The following is an 18,172-nucleotide window of genomic DNA, read 5'->3' as shown; positions in this document are numbered from 1 at the left end:
AAGTGTTTCCCTGGGAAGCTATTAGGAACGCGGATATAAATGAGCGGCAATTCCTCCTGGAATTTTGCCTTCCCCATTCTAATCACACACAAGGTACGCCGAAAGAACGCGGCCTTTTAATCTAATTTTCGCGCTCTTTTCAGCAAGCGCCGAACCGAGGAGCTGCCGCTACGGCCGCCCCGTCCGCGGCAGCCCCCGTCCCCCGGCGGGGCCGCAGCACGGCGGGCGGCGCTCACGGCAGGCCCCGCCGCCCCCCGCTGCGCATGCTCCCGCCGCGCCGCCCCGCCGAGGAAGGTTGGCCTCTCGGCGGCCCGTAGTTGCCGCGGCAACCGGCAGGAAGCGTCGCCAGGCGCGCAGCTGCCGCCCGCCAGGTCAGGGGGTGGCGGTGCGGCCCCTGGCCGGTAGCGCTGGGTCGGGCCGGGCTCCGCGGGCCGGGCTCCGCGGGCCGCCGCCGGGCCGTCTCCGTGGCTTCGCAGGGAGCCCTCAGGGCACTGCCCGGCCGCCCTTCCCAAGGGGCCCGCGAGAAGGGGTGTACCGCTACCCACCGGCCCGGCCCCCGCCTCCCCTCTGTCCCCTTTGAGCTGGGCCTCCCCGCGAGAGAGCGGGAGCTGTGGGGAGGGGAGGGGAGGGGAGGGGCGTGCGTGGCCCCTCGGCCTCTCGCTGGGGCTTTTGATGTCCCACAGTGTTCGTGAGGGTCGGTCCGGCGGCCCCGTGGTAACTGGCCAGAGCTTTGGGGGTTGCGCCTCCGGGCGGGTACGGTGCTCGATGCCCCTTACGCTGTCTCTGCCCTAGCTGCGCGCCGGGAGAGCTGACACCAGCGTAGGGGAGCACCTGCGCCTTCAGGATCCCACTTACTTCATTTTGCCTTTCCTGAGTGGCTCCTAGAACCCAAACTCCAGCCTGCCCCTTCCCCCCTTTGAAAGATGTCTTTTAAAAGTGCTTTTTCTTTTTGCTTGAAGTCTGTCATCTGCCAGTAGGATGCTTCACTTCTGCATCAAAACTTGTCTGCCACTTGTTTGATTTGCAGCTGTACCTCTGCTATCTGATCTCTCCACAGGTGCCTGTGACTCTCCCAACTCTTGACTACACAAGAACTCTCATCTTGCTCTGAAGACTGAGACCTCCTTATGAAAAGTCTTCTTTTCTGCTCTGCCACCACCTCCTCTGCCAATACACAGGCATGTTATCTCAGTTGCATTTTTACAAAACTGTTACCACTGTCCTTTATTCCTGTCTTTACTTTTGTCCCAGAGGGCTAATGTTGTTCCTGTCTGTTGTCGCACCTTTTATTGTTTGCTTTCTGATGATACAACCAGTGACTTTTCAAATGCATCTAGATTTTGTCATTGATTAAAGTGTTTGTTAGTAAAATCCTTGGCCCATATCTTGATTACTTCTTGGAAAATAAAAGCATTTGAATACATCCGAATAACTTCTGAATACTTTTCTGAGAAGAATGTTTACGTTGTTATGTGACTGTTCACATTATGGGCAATTGTACATTTCAGAGGCTTACGCTGATAGCACTGTTTTGTGGTATATAATGCTAATGTCAAGAACTTACCTCTTTTTTTATAGTATAAACCCATTTTGATTCTTAAGTTTATGATAGTTAAAAAAGTGTTTTCTAAATCTAATGTGACTAGAGTTTTGTGATAATAAGCTGGTTCTTACAAAATTGGAAAATTTCCTTTCTATGTTATTGTTTGTCTTTGAGGGTTTCAAAATACTTAAGGGTTTAATGATTTGCATTTTACAAACAGAATAGTTCCCAAAAGTGTCATGTAAGTTTTTGTGTGATCTGAAAAGACTTAGTTGTCCAATTGCAGTATGTTAGTTCTTCTTTTAAAAATATTGTCATTGGAGACAGGTTGTATTCTGAAAATGATAGGAAAGAGAGAACAAGATATACAGTGGGTCAGCTGATTTGAATCACTAGTTCTCATTAAATCGTCAGTTAAGAAGTATTGATTTAAACCTTCAATTTTAGTTTTGCTGTGTGGTTTAGCTAATTTGGTAGTCATTGTTACATGTTGTTTCTCAACATTCAGTAAAACTTAGGTGCCACATACAATTCTTTCTACAAGTCATAAGGTCATAGCATACCTACACAAGTGTTGGGACCTTAGAATTTCTTACCAGAAGCAGAAATAATCCTAAATACTTAGTACTTTAGATAATGACAAAAGTACCTGACTGGAAGTTCTGTTGGGAGCAGACAGTCTGAAGATTAACCAAGCTAAACACACCTGTACAAGATTCTGGCCAGATCTGGATATGTGATTTATAGAGCTGAGGACGTGGAAGTAGTGTGGCAAAAATATCTGCCTCTGTAGTTCATCCTGATCTTAGTATTTGGAATTTAATCACGTTGACAAAAACGGGTGTCATCAACTTGCAAAAGGTGATGGCAAGCACCCTGCATATCCTTGTGGCAGTGTTTGTTTATGTGTATGGTTTAAGTGGCTTCCTATTTTCATTTCTACATAGGGCCATTTCTTGTTTACTAAATTAACGTAATTTCTTATCTAATAAGTTGTTTTCTCCTTCCAGAGTACACAACAGCATAATTTACTAAATATTAATAATATTCAAAACTAGCATTTTCACACTTTATAATTCTATTAACATTTGAAAACCTGTCTTTTCCCAGAAATAATTGGTATTATTCATCATAGTGTCAGGCTTGGTATGTTAAATAGGCAGTAGACTTATTTTTATTAGGGACATTTTAACCTGATTACATACATATATAGTAACGTGTAGCTGGTGCATTAACATCTAGAAGATATAGGTACCTAAATCAGTATTTAAGGATGTAAACAGAATGTTATTTTTGTGTTGTTTTTAACAAATTCCTTTCATTCTTCTTACTGGAATTAGAATTAATTTTCTGTATTTTGCTTTGCTACTTTACGTTTCTATTCTCTTCTTTTACGCATTTCGGTTTGGTTTTTCTGTCCTGAATCTGCTTGTTCTTCTGTTCATTCCTTCATCTTAGCTGTTCCTCAAATCGTTGCTTTCTTCTGCTCTAACTGTACCCAACCAGCCTGTTTCAGTCTGGGCTGTTCTGCTGAGCACCATAATGCTGCTCAGACTTCTGTAGGCTACCCTAAAGGCAGACTATAGCTAACTTCACTTTTCCTGCAGGTCTCAAAGTACAGAAGTAACGGAGAGCAGCACATGATTAGGAAATGCGTGCATTTAAAAGATGGAGTGATAAGATTGTCAAAAGTATCCAATGCACTGCATAGCATATACAAGAATAAGTATTTATTTTCTAGTACGCTTGGATTTTCTTGATTGATTGTTCTTGTCAGTCTTTAGACCTGGGGATTCTAACCCTTGATATTCTGTTATATAGAAATGAAAAATATTTTACATTTTTAATCTTTCTATTCTAGGAAGCAGTGTTCTAGGAATGTCATCAGGCATCCAGATAAAACCAAAGACTGCAGTACAGAAAACCAAGACTACTTCTTTGCCATGTTCTCCAGAACCTGCATTTAAACCACCGCCAAAGCCTAGTGACAAGCTGAATCCTAAAACTATTGATCCAGTATGTATAGGTGGTGGGTTTTCTGTTTGTTTAAAATAGATCTCTTGCTGGAAGAATTTTTTTTTTTTTTTTTTTTTTTTAAATACATGCATGTCATGCTTCTTCTGGTTTAGTTTGATAAATTTAAACTAAACTTTTGTTATTAATCATACATTCCATAATTTCTGTGCTCAAATGCCTGAGGCATAACATATTTATTAGTTTCCTAAAAAAGAGGTTTTGGTGAAATTGTGGCTTGGGTGGTACTTTTTTATTTTCTGTGTACTTTTTCTCTAAAAAAGATTTAGAAGTAAGAGTTTTAAAGGGTTGTTTGGTTTTTTTGTATAGTTATAAATTTTGGCACCTGCTACTTTAGAAGAACTGATTTCAGTTATGCAATGAAACAAAGAAACAGGTAGCATCTTGAAGATCATCAAGACTTCCTAAAATCTATCAAACTAATCACTAGTAAACATTACTTGAAACTCCCAAGTACTGTGAATATGTAATAATTTGGGAAGAATTTGGGCTCTCAGGAGAAGGCTCATGAAGAGAGTTGTTTATTTCATGGAAGTCTTGTGCCTGGATAACTTGCTTTTGAGTGGCTGAATTATAGCTCACCACTGGGCCGTATCAGCCAAACAATTATGTCACAGACCTCTTGGAAAATGAACTAAATATGGGAGTGCTTTGGTGAGGTACTGGTCTGCCATAAACAGAATACTTTCATGTGGGCATTTTTTTTTGTTGAAACCTTTTTGCAAGTAGTACAATGACTTAATTAAGCCAAGAAGTCATCAAATCATGCACAAAATTTTAACAATGTTAATGTAGGTTCAAACACTCGAAAGATAACTAAGATTTCATGGTATTTCCTGCTATATGCTTTGTAATAACGTGTTTAATCTGGGAAGAAGCATTGAATGGTCATGGTAGTAATATCATAATTCATATGCATAAGAAGCATGTATATGATAAAAAACAAATGTGTGTAGGCTTTTCCTCCCGTGAAGCTCCTCGTTTCCTTCTCCAGTGAGTCCTTCCTAGATTCTCACCCAGTATGTACTTCCCTGCTGATTTCCAGTGCCCTCATACCATCTTGTCCAAGATTTCGTGTTTCTCCCACATCTTGCCACCTTGTACTTTGTCTATGCTTGGATCAAGATGGAATTGGAGTGAATATGCCTTCTGCAAGTTACCAATATAACAACAATAAGAGCATCAGAAAACTGAGAGGTCCTTAATCTGTTAAGGAGAGAACCTGGAAGACTTCAGTGTTAAGATACACAAGAGAAAATAGAAAAACAAGTATATTCCATCAGGAGAGCATTGATTCTACATTATTTATTCATTTTCACAACTTCCTAGCCAGACAATTCTGAAAAGCAGCTTTTGATAAATGTACGTTTTCCACCCTGTGGCTGCAGTTCTTTTTTTGATTAAATTTAGAACCAAAGTTCCTTTTTTGGTAAACTGCAGTTTTAACATATTTGTAATAGTTGTCAAATGTTACTGTTATGAATAAATAATGCTTTTTTTCCTGTCCTCACAGTTTCATGCTTATTCTCGACCACCTTCTGCATTTGCTGCTCTTTATGCTAATGGTGGCATTCCATGCAGGTGTGTTGGATTTTTATTTTTTTTAATTAAATATATTATGGTTAGGTGGAATTACACAGATTGAAATATATCTGTTCATATTTGATCTGTTAGTTAGGCTTTTTGATTCCATTCATTTCTGAAATTATTTCTGATGCTTAACTCTCTTCAAAGCAGAAACCAGATTTCCATTAAGTTCCCTTGAAATTGTAGTCTTTGGGCTCCTTTTTTATGCTGTGTTGATACTGAAGCTGCATTTTTAAATAATAGCAAGCTATCTGCAGATTTGTTTTGCTAAACCTTTCATGAAAGAAATTGATTTCGTCAGGTAATGGTGTTTACTTCATTATACTAACAAAGATAAATCTGCCATTTTAGTAAGTAGACATCTTGCAGCCTTTTTTGTCTGAAGTAAGTAGTATGACAACATTTTCTTGAATATTCTAATTCTGTAGTTGTCAGCAATATCACATCTTAGCAAAACTACTTGCAAGTAATGCTTTGTGGTATTTTAAGTTACTTTTGTCTATTATATATTTGCTTAGACAATAACTACTTTAGTGTTTTGTCAAATGGATACAGAATTAGATAACAAAAAAATAAGTAATCATTAATACATGTATATACACGTATAAAAATAATCATTAATACATGGCCTTTAGCTGTATCTTAGGAGTAACTAATGAATTCCAATATGATTTTCTTTCAGTTTCAACTGATTTTCCTTACCAATTGTTATTTGAGGAAAATGTTTCTTGGTATTTATCAAAATAAGTACCTTTGCAAAGGGAGCATCTTCTGTGTCGGTGTGAGAGGCATCTATAATTTTTATACCTTTTATTTTCTGTTTTCTGTGTGATAGGGAGCAGAATTTTGAAAACTGCCATATTTGGGAATTACAATAATTGCACTGTTAAATACCATTAAACATTTCACTAAGGAGAGAAGTTATGTATTGAAACTGTGCATATAACATTATAGTAATATTGCAAACCAACTGATTATATATTTAAAGTGAATAGTGTTCGCAATAAATTATGTATTATTATATGTTAATTTTTTAATGCTTCATTCTTTATACAGGTTAGTGCATGGTTCAGTAAAGCACAGACTGCAATGGGAATGTCTTCCTGAAACTGTTCCCTTTGATCCTCTTCTTCTAATATTGGCAGAGGTAAACTCAATTTTCTAGCAAAACTAAGGATACAGGACTTCATAACTGCAAATTGCATTTTGTAACAAGCTAAGCTAGCTAATTTAGATTCACCTACTAGGGAAAGATGAAAAAAACATTTGCGAGGATCTTTTATGAATAAAGGTGGTCAAAACCACTACCATTTGTAGTTCTTCAGTTAGAACATTCTGGGAGAGCTAGGTAGAGCTATTTAATCTTCGAGGTACTGGCCAAATAAGAAACTGCATCACAGGTTCCCAATTGTTGAATGAAATACTTCAATCCATTTGTGGCTTTGCAGGTTCTTTTTTAAACAAAGCTGGTTTGATTCTTTTTTGTAAATAAAGCCTACCTATTGAAATAAGGGAGTTCTCTTCAATAGATTGAAGAAATATAGGAGAAATAGAATCCGGTATATAAATGAAAGAGAAATACTATACTTTATGTTCATGCTTCTGTTTTCTCAACATCATCTAACATGTATCATCAAATATGTTTTAGGCATCTAAATAGATGCTTTTTAAAAATTTTATTTAGAATTTGGAATTTATTTGGAATTAATATATAATTCCAAAAGAAAATTCTGTGAGCAGAGTTGTACTCAATGACTCCACATGGTGGAGGTAGTGTACTTTATGTTTTGAACTGATGTAACAAAATCTAAATACTATCTTGATGCTGTGCGAAACTTTTTCAATGTGTTTTTGTTTAAAAGAAGGTTTACTATTAAGCAAATGTTTTACATTTGCAACAGGGTCTAAGAGAGACAAAACATCCCTATACGTTTGTTTCAAAGGAGGGTTTTAAAGAACTGCTTATGGTTGAAGGTGCTACTGAAAAAGCAATTCCCTTGTTGCCTCGTCTAGTTCCAGTTTTAAAGGCTGCATTGGTATGTCTTACTCTTCATAAAGAGATTTTAATGGGTTTGATTTTCTTTTTTTTTTTTTTTCTTGAGCTGGTGAGGACTACATGGGAAATACTAATGTGATAAATCTATTGCATGGGCTTTTGGTTTGGGGCTTGGAGGGGTGGGAATAGTTTCTTTTTCTCATTTTAACCCTGCCTTCGTTTTATTAGCTAAATATGTTACTGTAAATTCAGATTTATATACAGATGTATAGCTGTATGACAGTAGCTATGGACAAATTCTGTGGAAATGTTCTAGTAAAATCTGAATATAAGCAGAAATAAATAAATATGTGATGGATTTATATATCCGCATAATCATGCAAAAAAAATAGTTGAAGTAAAATGGAGATTTGGGAAGAAATACTCATCTGGTACATCTGAAAATTCAAAATATGCTACAGAGATGCAACAGAATATGCCAATGAGGAAAAGGGAGGAATACAGTTAAAATATTTGAGCTCATATTTTTAATTTTTAAAATACATTCAGATTTTCTACTCCTTCTGAATATAAAGAGAGGTAAAAGTATTGGCCTTGAAGGTGATCTGTCTTGGATCTTTTTCATGTCTTTCAGAGCCCTTTTCTGGTTCAGCTACTTGCTGTCCTTTAACCTAGCTGTTTTTAAAGTCTGGTTTTATAGACATGGTTGAAAGTTAGACAATTCTTTGTTAACTCAGAGCAGAGGTGTAATAGAAGATCAGAACTGTGTGTTATCAGTATCTTTGGTTTAGTTTGGAAGACAAAATTAAAAAAAATTATTCTTGGCTCTTCTTCCAATTACTGTTATTCATCTGATAGTTTTCATTGTTGCACTGTTTTGGTATAAAGTCTTGATAAACCTTCTACTGCATAAGCAGTCGATGACTTCTATGTAAAACGTTCAGGGCCAAATGACAGAGTGGAAAAATAACTTTAAATAAAGGTCATTATTAGTACGAGAACAAAATAAATTGTTATGAATCAATTTGTTTGCTAAATACAGAGTGAGATAACTAAAGCATTAGAGAACTGAGGTATAGAAGAACTTTCCCATGGGACTAATAAAGATGATAAAGCACCCTAGAAGTAGGTAAGAGCCTGATAATTCCTGGCAGGTGACAAAGCTGTAGTTGGCAGGGGACTAAATTAATTGAGCCAGGAAGTCATTGGCTCCTGTGTTTCTCCAACAAAGACAACTATTGTTATGAATTACATAGAAATTACCCTAAATTCATTACATTTCAACATACCCACATTTGAAGAGTTCTTTCTAATGTGCATTGTTGGTGTAGTAAACTGTTTTGCCTTATGAATTTTTTATTTCATCAATAATAAGTTACTAGTTTCCTTGTCTCAGAAGAAATGCAAGTGTTTCACTGCCATTTTGTGGATACTTCCATTTTCTACTTTAAAAATATACTTCTGGTTTTAAATGTTATCTCTAGATACTAATATTCAGTCATATTGTATTTGTCAACTTGTAACATTATAAAAAATAGCAGTTGCACACTAGTTTTAATTTCTAAAAATACTACATAATGTAGAGATTGCAATTTTGAAGAACTTGTGCATTTGTCTGAGGATTCTGACAGGATTATCTTTTTTTTCCTGCTCTGAAGGCCCATTCGGATGATGAAGTATTCGGAAGGGGATTGGATGCTTTAGTTCAACTGAGTGCTGTCATTGGCCCATCTCTTAATGATCATCTTAAGCATCTACTCACAAATGCAAGTTTTTAATGCTATAGTAAAAAATCATCTGTATTTTTATAGTACTTTTGTTGAGATGTTTACTATAATATCTGCACAGATACAGTACTCAGCAGTTCCATGAAAAGCATTAATTCATATATTCCTCTGTGTAGCTCATCATTCTTTAATAAGGAGCTTTAATAAGCAACTTTACTGAAGTCTTATAAAGTCCAAAACCTGTTGTTAACATAAATCAGAAAATAAAGGAAGTGTTGTCTGTACTACTTAAAAGTGATCCAGCGTCAAGCCTGAGATGAAATAGATGCTGTGTTTTGAAAGGGAAGTTTACGTTTATTGCAAAATGAGTTTTGCAGTTTAAGTGTGAATATTTTAACAAATCTGTGAAAGTTTCAATAAATTAATATAAGCAAATATTCCCACTTCTTTCAGATGGGAATTCTGCACAAGGAAGCTTTTGATTAAATATACTTAGAATTGGATTATGGAAAGTATTTTTATAATGACTGCTTCTTTAGATATCCTTCCTCTGTTAGATGGGCTTTTCATGGTTTTGTTTAGCCTGCTTCCAAAGTGCACTTTTACAGTGTAATAAAAGGACCTTTTAAATATCCAGTGTAGAACAGTTAAATTGCAGTAGTTTTTTTTTTTTTTAAAGTATTTCCACTACAATGAATCTCCCAATGCATGGGAACAATCTGCTAGCTTTTCATATGGACAGCACTTTTAAGAATGACTTTTTTTTTTTTACGGTTGATACCTGTTTAAAAGTTGTTTGCTAAAAGAAAATAAAATAAATATTTTTTTGCTAACAGTTGAGTTTTCTTTGAATTTAGATTTCTTATCAGTTAACAGTTTATTCTTTTTCCTTGACTGAGTTCCATACTTTGACATCAGTTACAAGCTGTAAAGAAAGTGGTGTTTCTTTTTGGCTTTGATTTTCCAAAGCGAAGATGAAACAAAGTGATAAAATAGAATTATATTGGCCTCTTTGTGCATGTTATACTATATTGTGCAACAAACCTTTTTATTTTACTTTTCCAACAGCTTTCAAGGAGATTAATGGACAAGAAATTTAGAGAAAAAGTTACTGTTACTTTACAAAAGTTGGAGCAATATGGTGGAAAGGTGAGTTGATCAGATGATTATTCTGTAATCTGCACATTTGAATGCATGTTTGCCAAAGCAGCTTCCATCTCTGGCTTTCAGATTAAGAACCCTGTTCTGAAAATTGTTTATTTTTACATCTCCAGTATTCATATTGCATAAAGCACAGGATTTTGCACTGTGGCAATCAGTAGAGTTGTATTCCAGTCCATAGTAAAATAGTTGGTTTAGTCTGATGTATTGAGTGTTAATAGAAATGACATTAAATCTACTCTGGGTAATCCATATTTTGCCAGTCAGATTTTTTTTGTCTCCCATTTTTTTTTTTATCTTCCACTATCCATTTATATTCCCCATTGTTTTAATCTCTGAGCCAGAAATACAGGAGTATGTCAGTAAAATATTCCAAGGAATCCATACCTATATAAAGAGCTGCATGGCTGGACTTTTACAGCACAGCACACCAAGCCCCATTCGGGAGAACTCTCTTTAGGAGCAAGTGTGCATCCAAGTACACACACTACCTGTGATGTTTGCCTAGAACATTTTATTGTTTTTGCTGGGAAGCTTATGCATACTTAGTGATTAAATGAGATACTTGCTGTCCTTTCTTGAAGATTCTCTGTTTCTCTAGAACGTCTAACTTTTTTTTACCAGGGTTTAAAATGGTGTGACAAATGGGTTAGTTGTGTGGGGAAAGATCCAGCATGCCTAATATACGTCCTTACTCCAAGTTAGGCGTTGCAGCACTCTAGATGCTTATGCTGAGGAAAGCATGTGAGCTTCTTGTACAGACCATAGGGTAGGCTAGACGCCTAGGAAGTGTGATCCATAAATTAACCAAATGTCAACTAGTAAATAGTTTCTCATCCCTTCTTGAGTATTGACATCTGACTCTGGCTGAATATTTGTTCAGTATGCCTGGGATGCAGGCTTTTGTGTTGCTTTTTCTGAGCCTAAATACTTTTCTCAACAAGATTTACTGTTGCTGAAACATACTTTTTGCTGTTATTAATGATACCTGCCCATTCCCACTAATAGCTTATTGTTTAGATCACTTAGGAAATCAGATATTTTCCAGCCCATTGTGGTTAACTTGGAGGTTAAATCTGAAATTGCTATAAATACAAAAAAAAATGCTTTAAATGATAAATGACAGAGTATTCTTCTGCTGAACGTTCTGTTGCTATTTTCTATCGTGCTGTACATTATGCAGAAAGGAGGAAAGAAGAAAAAGAGAGAGAGTATTGGCTTGGATATTCATCTAGAAGATGCTTTCTTGACCATATGAACACTTGCATATATTACATTAAATGGTCATTGATAAAGAATAGGAATAACCTAAAGAGCAGGGATCATAAATACAGTCTACCAATTCTGAGTTTGTGTGCCTTAATCAGTAGGTGTCCAAATAATCAGTAGACACCACTTTTTGTGTGGGTGGGTGTGTGGGTGTGTGGGGGTGGGTGTGGGAGTGTGTGTGGGGGGGTGGGGTGGGGGGGTGGGTGTGTGTGGCACGCGTGCACCCTTATATTCATTTAAGGGCAGTAGCAGTATTTGTATTACCAACTTGAAAAACATCACAAGTAAAGAAGCGTAAGAGTTTTTTATTTATATGTAGTGAGACAAGAAAAAGAAAATTATCATCACCTTGATGTTCCGAAAATTTAGGTCTAGATAATGTAACTAATCCAGTGAATCATTAACCTCTAATTCTTCCGTCTGACCCCTGATTTCTTGCAGTTTTACCAGTTTTATGAGTAGGTCTTTCTGTCTTTTAAAAATACTGTAATAATATAAAGCAGAAAACTGGAAACAAACTCCTGAATTGTGATTACAAGCAGTATTATATAATCCAACCTCTGAATTTATCTAATTAATATTCTAAATGAGTTATTATCTATATGAGTCTTACTTATTTTTGGAAGTCCCTTCCTGAATATCACTCCTCTGTAAAAAATCCCTTATTTCATGTCTATATTTATGCCCAGGTTTAGGTGTGAGTTTACATTTCCTTTCTCTTGGATGTTTACTGTCCAGCATTAGTTATCATAATGGTCCATTTTTTTCAGTTGATTATTTTCAGCCCTTTTCACAGTAAATTTCTCAGCAAATACTAACTTTTTAGTTTTCTACTGTTTGAGAATAATAAAGATAACTAAGTAAAAGTTGTGAATTATGCAGTTTTATAGAGACTATATGAATACTCTTACATGTAGTGCTAGTGCTCCTTATTTTGTTTAAATGTGGTTTATTTTCATCAACAGGCAACTGCGGCTATCATCAAATCTAAAATCCCAACCTATTGTTCTATCTCGTCTTGAACAAGAAAACTGCAGTGATTTGTACTGTAAGGTGAAGTTTGGAAAGAAACTGCCTGTGAACATCACTGACACTTATTTGGGGTATGACATATTGTCTTAAAATAAGCATAGTTCTTCAGTATGATGGAGAGTGGGAAAAGTCCTGTCAGTTTGTGAATACATAATTATGAAAGACTATTTAAAATAATTCTTTCTATTGGCTGCTGTTTGCATATGCATTTTGCTTACAATGACATTGACTAACTGGCTGTTATTTCAACAGCAGAGTAAACATCGATTCTTATTTTGGTTTTAGTTACATTTTCCATTAATATATCTGCAGTGCTTAATATGTTTTGTATGTTTGTGTGAAGCAAAATAATTTGGCTGTAATTACTTAAATAGTAACTCGGTGTTAAATTGCATATGTATACCTGCTTTTGAAACATGTAACTTTGTGCCACAGGCACAGATCGGTGCAGTTTGGGTTCATCAGGACTTACTGAGTTAGACATAGAACTATGAGAACTCATCTAGACTTCTTGAGAGTCAGCTTTTAAAGGTGTTCAGCTGAACGTGCTAAACGGGTAGTATACGGTGTGGAACTGCTCAGTGCATTCTCAGTGTGTTGTTTTGAGAAGCTGGAAAGGCTCTGGAGGATACAGTGCAGAGGCATCAGGTCGTTCTGTAGAGCCACAGCCTAGGTTTTGTTCAGCTAATCAGTCTCAGTTAGCTTTGGGCCTACTGAACATGAGCTAGATGTGGGAGGCAACTGGAGTATTTACATCGTGCTCCTTTTGCACCCAGTTCTGTAATGCTACAGATGTGCTTGGGACTAGCTTGTGAATGCAGCTGTAGACAAGCTAATAAACTTCTGAACATGGAAGCTATGGAAAAACCAAGTTAAATAGAACAACTGCAGAAGCCAGCTTACCTGGCTGTCAAGCCTTGTAGGGTGCAGTGTTTGCCCATGAGCATATTTGAACTTGATTGCAAAATAATTCCTAACAGGTCTTGTAATGAATACTGTTCAGGGTTTGTGTTATGGGTATTCAAGTTACTCTGTGAGGGAGAACAGACTGAAGCAATAAAATTTCCCATAGAACTTCTTCCCCCGAGGATTCAGTTTTGGAATTTAACGTTGTTGAAAGGGGGCTTTTTTGACATCAGAAGATGCTGTTGCATAAGGTATTAAAAGAAGTCTGTCATGGGAAAGCAATTTCAGAATTTTTTGAAAATTACCACTACTTGGCTAAATTAAATTTACTTCAGGACTGTGCTAAGATCTCTGCTGAGATCAGAATTGTGCTAGGTCAAGATCTAGGTATTTAAGCTTTTTTTAAAAAATAATCTTGTTGGCAAAAATATTTAATTTGAAGAAATACAAGTATTTGTTTAACAACTCAAAAAATTAATGATGATGCATGTTTTTCTTCATGTTTATTTTTTATTTTTTTTACAAAATGTGCACATTTAGTTTACACAAACACGCTACAGCAGATTTCAGGTGTACATGTATTGTACTACTCTTATCCTACACTGGTGATAGCAGAGCAGCCGTCAACATGCATCTAACATCCCATCTCTACACCAGAATAGATACCTGATTTATTTTTGCAAATGAACATTTGCAACATTCTTTCTACTTCTTGGATCCCCTTTCACATTTTCTGCAGCAATGTCACAATTAAGATTGGCCTATCTCTGATAGCATTTCACCTATTGTGAAGTATTGGCATAAACTCTGTGGAAAATAGATCTTATAAATTACACGGAGGGGAAGGCAGTATTATATTTTAGGTACATACTTTTTTAGAAAAATCTTCCTAGGTTCAGAATTAAGGTAGCTTCAATTTTAGCGAAGAAATGAACCTAAAAACATGTAATGCATTTATTGCATATAGATGATATCATGTAGCTGAACTTTCCAATTATTTCCTGACTCTTTCTCATAATAAAAGGTATTACAAAAAGCTGAAACAGATGTTAGCCTGTCTAGCAGTCATTATTAGTAGGTCTTACTAAATAGCAATATTCATTCTGAGCACTAAAGTGGAATGGAAGTTTCAAAAGAAGTTCATGCCTTTTTCTTCATTAAAGGCAGAAAGACATGTACTCATGAAAACACTGTTAGGATTCAGTTAGGGTTTCTTCACAAAAAAAATAAGTCAGAAGATCCTTCAACTTAAAGACATTTGTGGATACAACCAAGAAGAATTCGAAATACAGTATGTAGGACTCCTGATATTCATGTAATGATAAATTAAATGCAAATTTACTAGGTAAGTGTGATTGATAGAAGCTTACTCATATTTGTTAGGGAGTAAATCTACCTATAAGCGATTTCTTTCTTTCTTTTTTTTTTTTTTTTTTTGTTTCTATAACAGTTTTTCCTCTCAAGTTATCTATTTTGTTAAGTTTTGATTTTTGCAAGTCAAAGGTGGAAGGCAATTGCAGCAAGATGTGCATTGCACATTCATTATAGCACTTTAACGCAAAGTATTATTAAAAAAATGAGGACTAGGCCACAGAAGTGTGAAAAGAAAATACATGGTAAAGCCTCTGTATAAATTAGAAGCTAAGATTTAAGAAATGCACTCAAACACCTGGAGCTTAATCCAGTACAAATAAGTAGCAGAACTAAGAGTATTTATTTAATCTCTGTGATAGTATCTATTTTATCTAGGGGTTGGAATGATAATAAAGCTGCATAATGTTGGGTCTGATTCTTTTTGGGTTTTCAGTAAAAACCTGACTTTTCAGAACAATCTCATTAACTAAGTAGCTACTGTTGAAGTGCTAAATTTTCTAATTTAGAATGTTTTTTTTGTTGGGAAAATCTTATAATAAAAAAATCTATTTGCATAATGCATGCCTCAGTATAAAGCTGAGTAATTTTATTAATGATAAAGTGGGAAATCCATCTTTTAGATAATGTTGCAGAATAGCTCATTTTTGTCCATTATTTGTAGACCTAATGTCTTCATTAAATCACGTTTTCGAAGAGCTGCATGGATCGCATTATATTCTCATCCTGTAAAAAAAAAAAACAAAAAAATAAAAAATCATACACCATTAAAAATGTAGCTGTCCAATATCTGTAGTGTATTTTAGTTAGACAACATTATTTTTCAGCTTGCTTGGAGAAATTGTAAGCAGAAAAAGGCTGATACTGCATCTACGCTTAAGTAGGTTTTTGTATAAATTAAGCCAAAGCTATTCTGTCAAGAATACAATAGGATGTTAAGAAAATGGCAATATTTCAGAGGTTATAAGTTTATATCCAGTATAAAAAAAAAAAATATATATATACAATAAATATTCACGGAATAGTTGTTATATCTGAAGTGTGAATCCATACATGAAATTGCTAGTCCTATGTATCATACACGAGCCTTTCTGCAATTCTAGGGCATCCTATTGCATAGCTAGGGATGACTTTAAAATAAAATAGATTTAAGCGTTCATCTTTGCATGAACCCAAGTCAGTCAGTTCTGTAAATACCACTGCAACACTTTTCAGCTCCTCAGCTCAGATCTTCTGTGTGTTCACACTGAAAGATGTTGACTGCTTTCCAATGCTACTTGTGCTTTTTAATTGCTTTGCATCAGGTAGGTAACAAAACCTTCCTTCAGCTTCCAAGTTCTGCATGTGCTTACTGATGCATCACTCTGTACTCCAGTTTTTATCAGTACGTAACTCAGCACAGCAGTCAGGAGAAAATAATTTTTTTGTAAGAAATATCTGTCAGCGTAAAGAAGAAAGAGTTTACTTCTAGTAGCCCATATTCTGTGGTGCTTTGAATAAACAGTTACTTGCACAGTACAATACAAGAGTGTATTACATTACAGCTTTTTTAGCTTTTGCTAGTGTCCACTAATGAGCCTCTCTTTTAATTGGAATGCACACCCTTTAGTACTTTCTTGAAAGATAATCTAGCCATCTAATTCTAGTGAATAAAAAGACTGAATTTGACAGAATATTTTGGGGAGTGTCATGAAAGAGGTACCTAAAAACCCCACTTAGAAAAGTCATCTTGTAGTATTCTCCACTAATGATCGGTATAGGCCTTTCAATAACATATTTAGCATCAATTTCTAGTTAATTTTTCACTATTCAGTCTAGTGGGTGATTAGCTTTGTGGAAAATGATGAGTGAGTAATTTGCTTAATTTATGTTACAGAACATGCACAGTAGGGTTTTTTTCATCTTTGATTCTGTATGTCATCTCAAGTGATGTTGCTGTAAGAAGTCACACACTATTTTGTGCTGATTAACTTACGAAAGCAATGATACGTAATTTAAAAAAAATGGTATGTAATACTTAAAAAGTTTGTATAGGAAGCTTACTATATTAAATTACTGGAAATGAAAATAAACTTTTTCCTCCTGTGTTGTTTTCAAACATCAGTATACTACTGAAGATCACTGATTAATGTAAGGTTAAAGTTCAGTTTAACTGGAATAATTTGTCATTTAATTATTTACAAATGTTATTGTATATGCACTGGCAACTAAGCTCAGCAAATGCGCAAATCTAAATCAACATGCTATTGATTTAGAAAGTGTTTTGACACTTCCTACCAATTTTATAATATATGTGTCATCACTAATGAAGTTAACAGTTTTCTAAAATCAGCTCCGTATTTCTGCTATTTCTATACAGAAGACTTCCTGTGTCCCTCCATTACTCAGTCAAATGGGAAGAGACTACACAAGAAAATACAGGATTGTAATATTTGGAACATGGTGACTTTTAGTAGCTTTTTCTTCCCCACCTTTAAAAAAAGAAAAAATAAAAGGCAGATGCTTGTATTAGAATTCTTTGGTGAGTGTATCCTTCTAATTTGCCTCTTTTTTCAGTACATTTTTCTAAAAAATTCTTCGTAATAGATTTGTTTAATGATTCCTAACTCAAGACAGTAGGAAGCAGTCCATATGAAGCACAAAACATGGATGAATGAGCTTCGTCAAATGTGATTTAGCTTCAAGCTGACCTTGAAGTCTTTCTTCCTGAAGTTTGAGATGGCTCCCTTGTTATTTCAGGCTATCCTGGACCATTGCATTGTGTATGGAATGGGTTACTCCTGCAGAAAATGTCTATCCCAGAAGCCTTTTTACCATTATCAGAGGAACTTAAAAGTCATTCACCCTGACGATCACCTATGCACCATGCGTGCCTTAGTCCTTTGTCTCTGTTCCTCGTGGTGCTGCTGCAGTTGGGAAGCAGTGCCTGAGTCAGACCATCTTCCACCAGCACCAAGCAGTGAAAGGAGGCAGGCGAGGAACTGGGTAGCGCCTGGCTCTCGCATTCACCACACTGCTGCTTCACAAGACCACTCTCTGCTGTTTGGTAACTTACACAAGGCAGGACAGACAGCAGCCATTTTCTGGGACTCAGTCCAGCATATCTAGGGCAGAGTCCATTTCTCTTTTAAGAGCAAGGAGACTCCTAGAGCCTGGATAGCAGACGCATTCAAGCGTGTGGGTACGTGGAGTAGGAAAGGCAGGAAAATCAGGACATACACATTCCCTGTCCAAGACAGAGGGAGGATGAGGGGGAAGCACCTTTGCTGTTCTCACTTAATCATGGGCAAAGATAGGTCTGTATACCCAGGCACCAGAGAAGACCACACTCAAAGCCTGAATGCTCTGTCATTCCCTATGTAACTTCTTAACACCTTGTGAATGAACAGGCCATTCTTTGCACTGGGACTGTGAATTAAGTCTTTAACCTTAGGCTGTACAGTGCTACCGCATTGATAGTTGTGCCAAACCAGTACTCGGCACAAGGAGGCGATTTAAAAAAGGCACATGCATATATACACGACTGTTTAAGCGCACACCAGAGGC

The 18,172-nt window shown here is 36.3% G+C and overlaps 2 protein-coding genes across 18 annotated transcripts in view; one reads left to right on the top strand and one right to left on the bottom strand.

Moving 5' to 3' along the window:
* Positions 1-379: 379 nt before the first annotated feature.
* PACRGL (parkin coregulated like) lies at positions 380-17,243 on the top strand. 6 transcript variants are annotated; one of them, XM_080371706.1, is made up of 9 exons: positions 380-515; positions 1,058-1,178; positions 3,405-3,559; positions 5,091-5,158; positions 6,221-6,311; positions 7,066-7,200; positions 8,819-8,926; positions 9,956-10,036; positions 12,283-12,418. In XM_080371706.1, the coding sequence occupies exons 3-9, from the start codon at positions 3,422-3,424 to the stop codon at positions 12,337-12,339; spliced, it is 678 nt and encodes a 225-aa protein (XP_080227832.1). In that variant the 5' UTR covers positions 380-515; positions 1,058-1,178; positions 3,405-3,421; the 3' UTR covers positions 12,340-12,418. The 6 variants fall into 6 exon arrangements, 4 of the variants coding, with proteins under 4 accessions (XP_080227832.1, XP_080227835.1, XP_080227834.1 ...); XR_013924805.1 differs by adding an exon at positions 16,503-17,243 and having other exon boundaries at positions 386-1,178; positions 12,283-12,420; XR_013924806.1 differs by adding an exon at positions 16,986-17,243 and having other exon boundaries at positions 387-1,178; positions 12,283-12,420.
* The window catches only part of KCNIP4 (potassium voltage-gated channel interacting protein 4), a 433,458-nt gene continuing 430,517 nt past the window's right edge, over positions 15,232-18,172 (bottom strand). For all 12 annotated transcript variants that reach the window (XM_080371597.1, XM_080371592.1, XM_080371595.1 and 9 more), the window contains one exon: positions 15,232-15,352. In XM_080371597.1, coding sequence (XP_080227723.1) covers positions 15,305-15,352 — 48 coding nt within the window. In that variant the 3' untranslated portion in view covers positions 15,232-15,304. The remainder of the gene's footprint in view (positions 15,353-18,172) is intronic.

This window comes from Falco punctatus (assembly GCF_963210335.1).
Source record: "Falco punctatus genome assembly, chromosome: 1".
Classification (NCBI taxonomy): domain Eukaryota; kingdom Metazoa; phylum Chordata; class Aves; order Falconiformes; family Falconidae; genus Falco; species Falco punctatus.
This window is presented reverse-complemented; position numbering and strand designations above follow the sequence as displayed.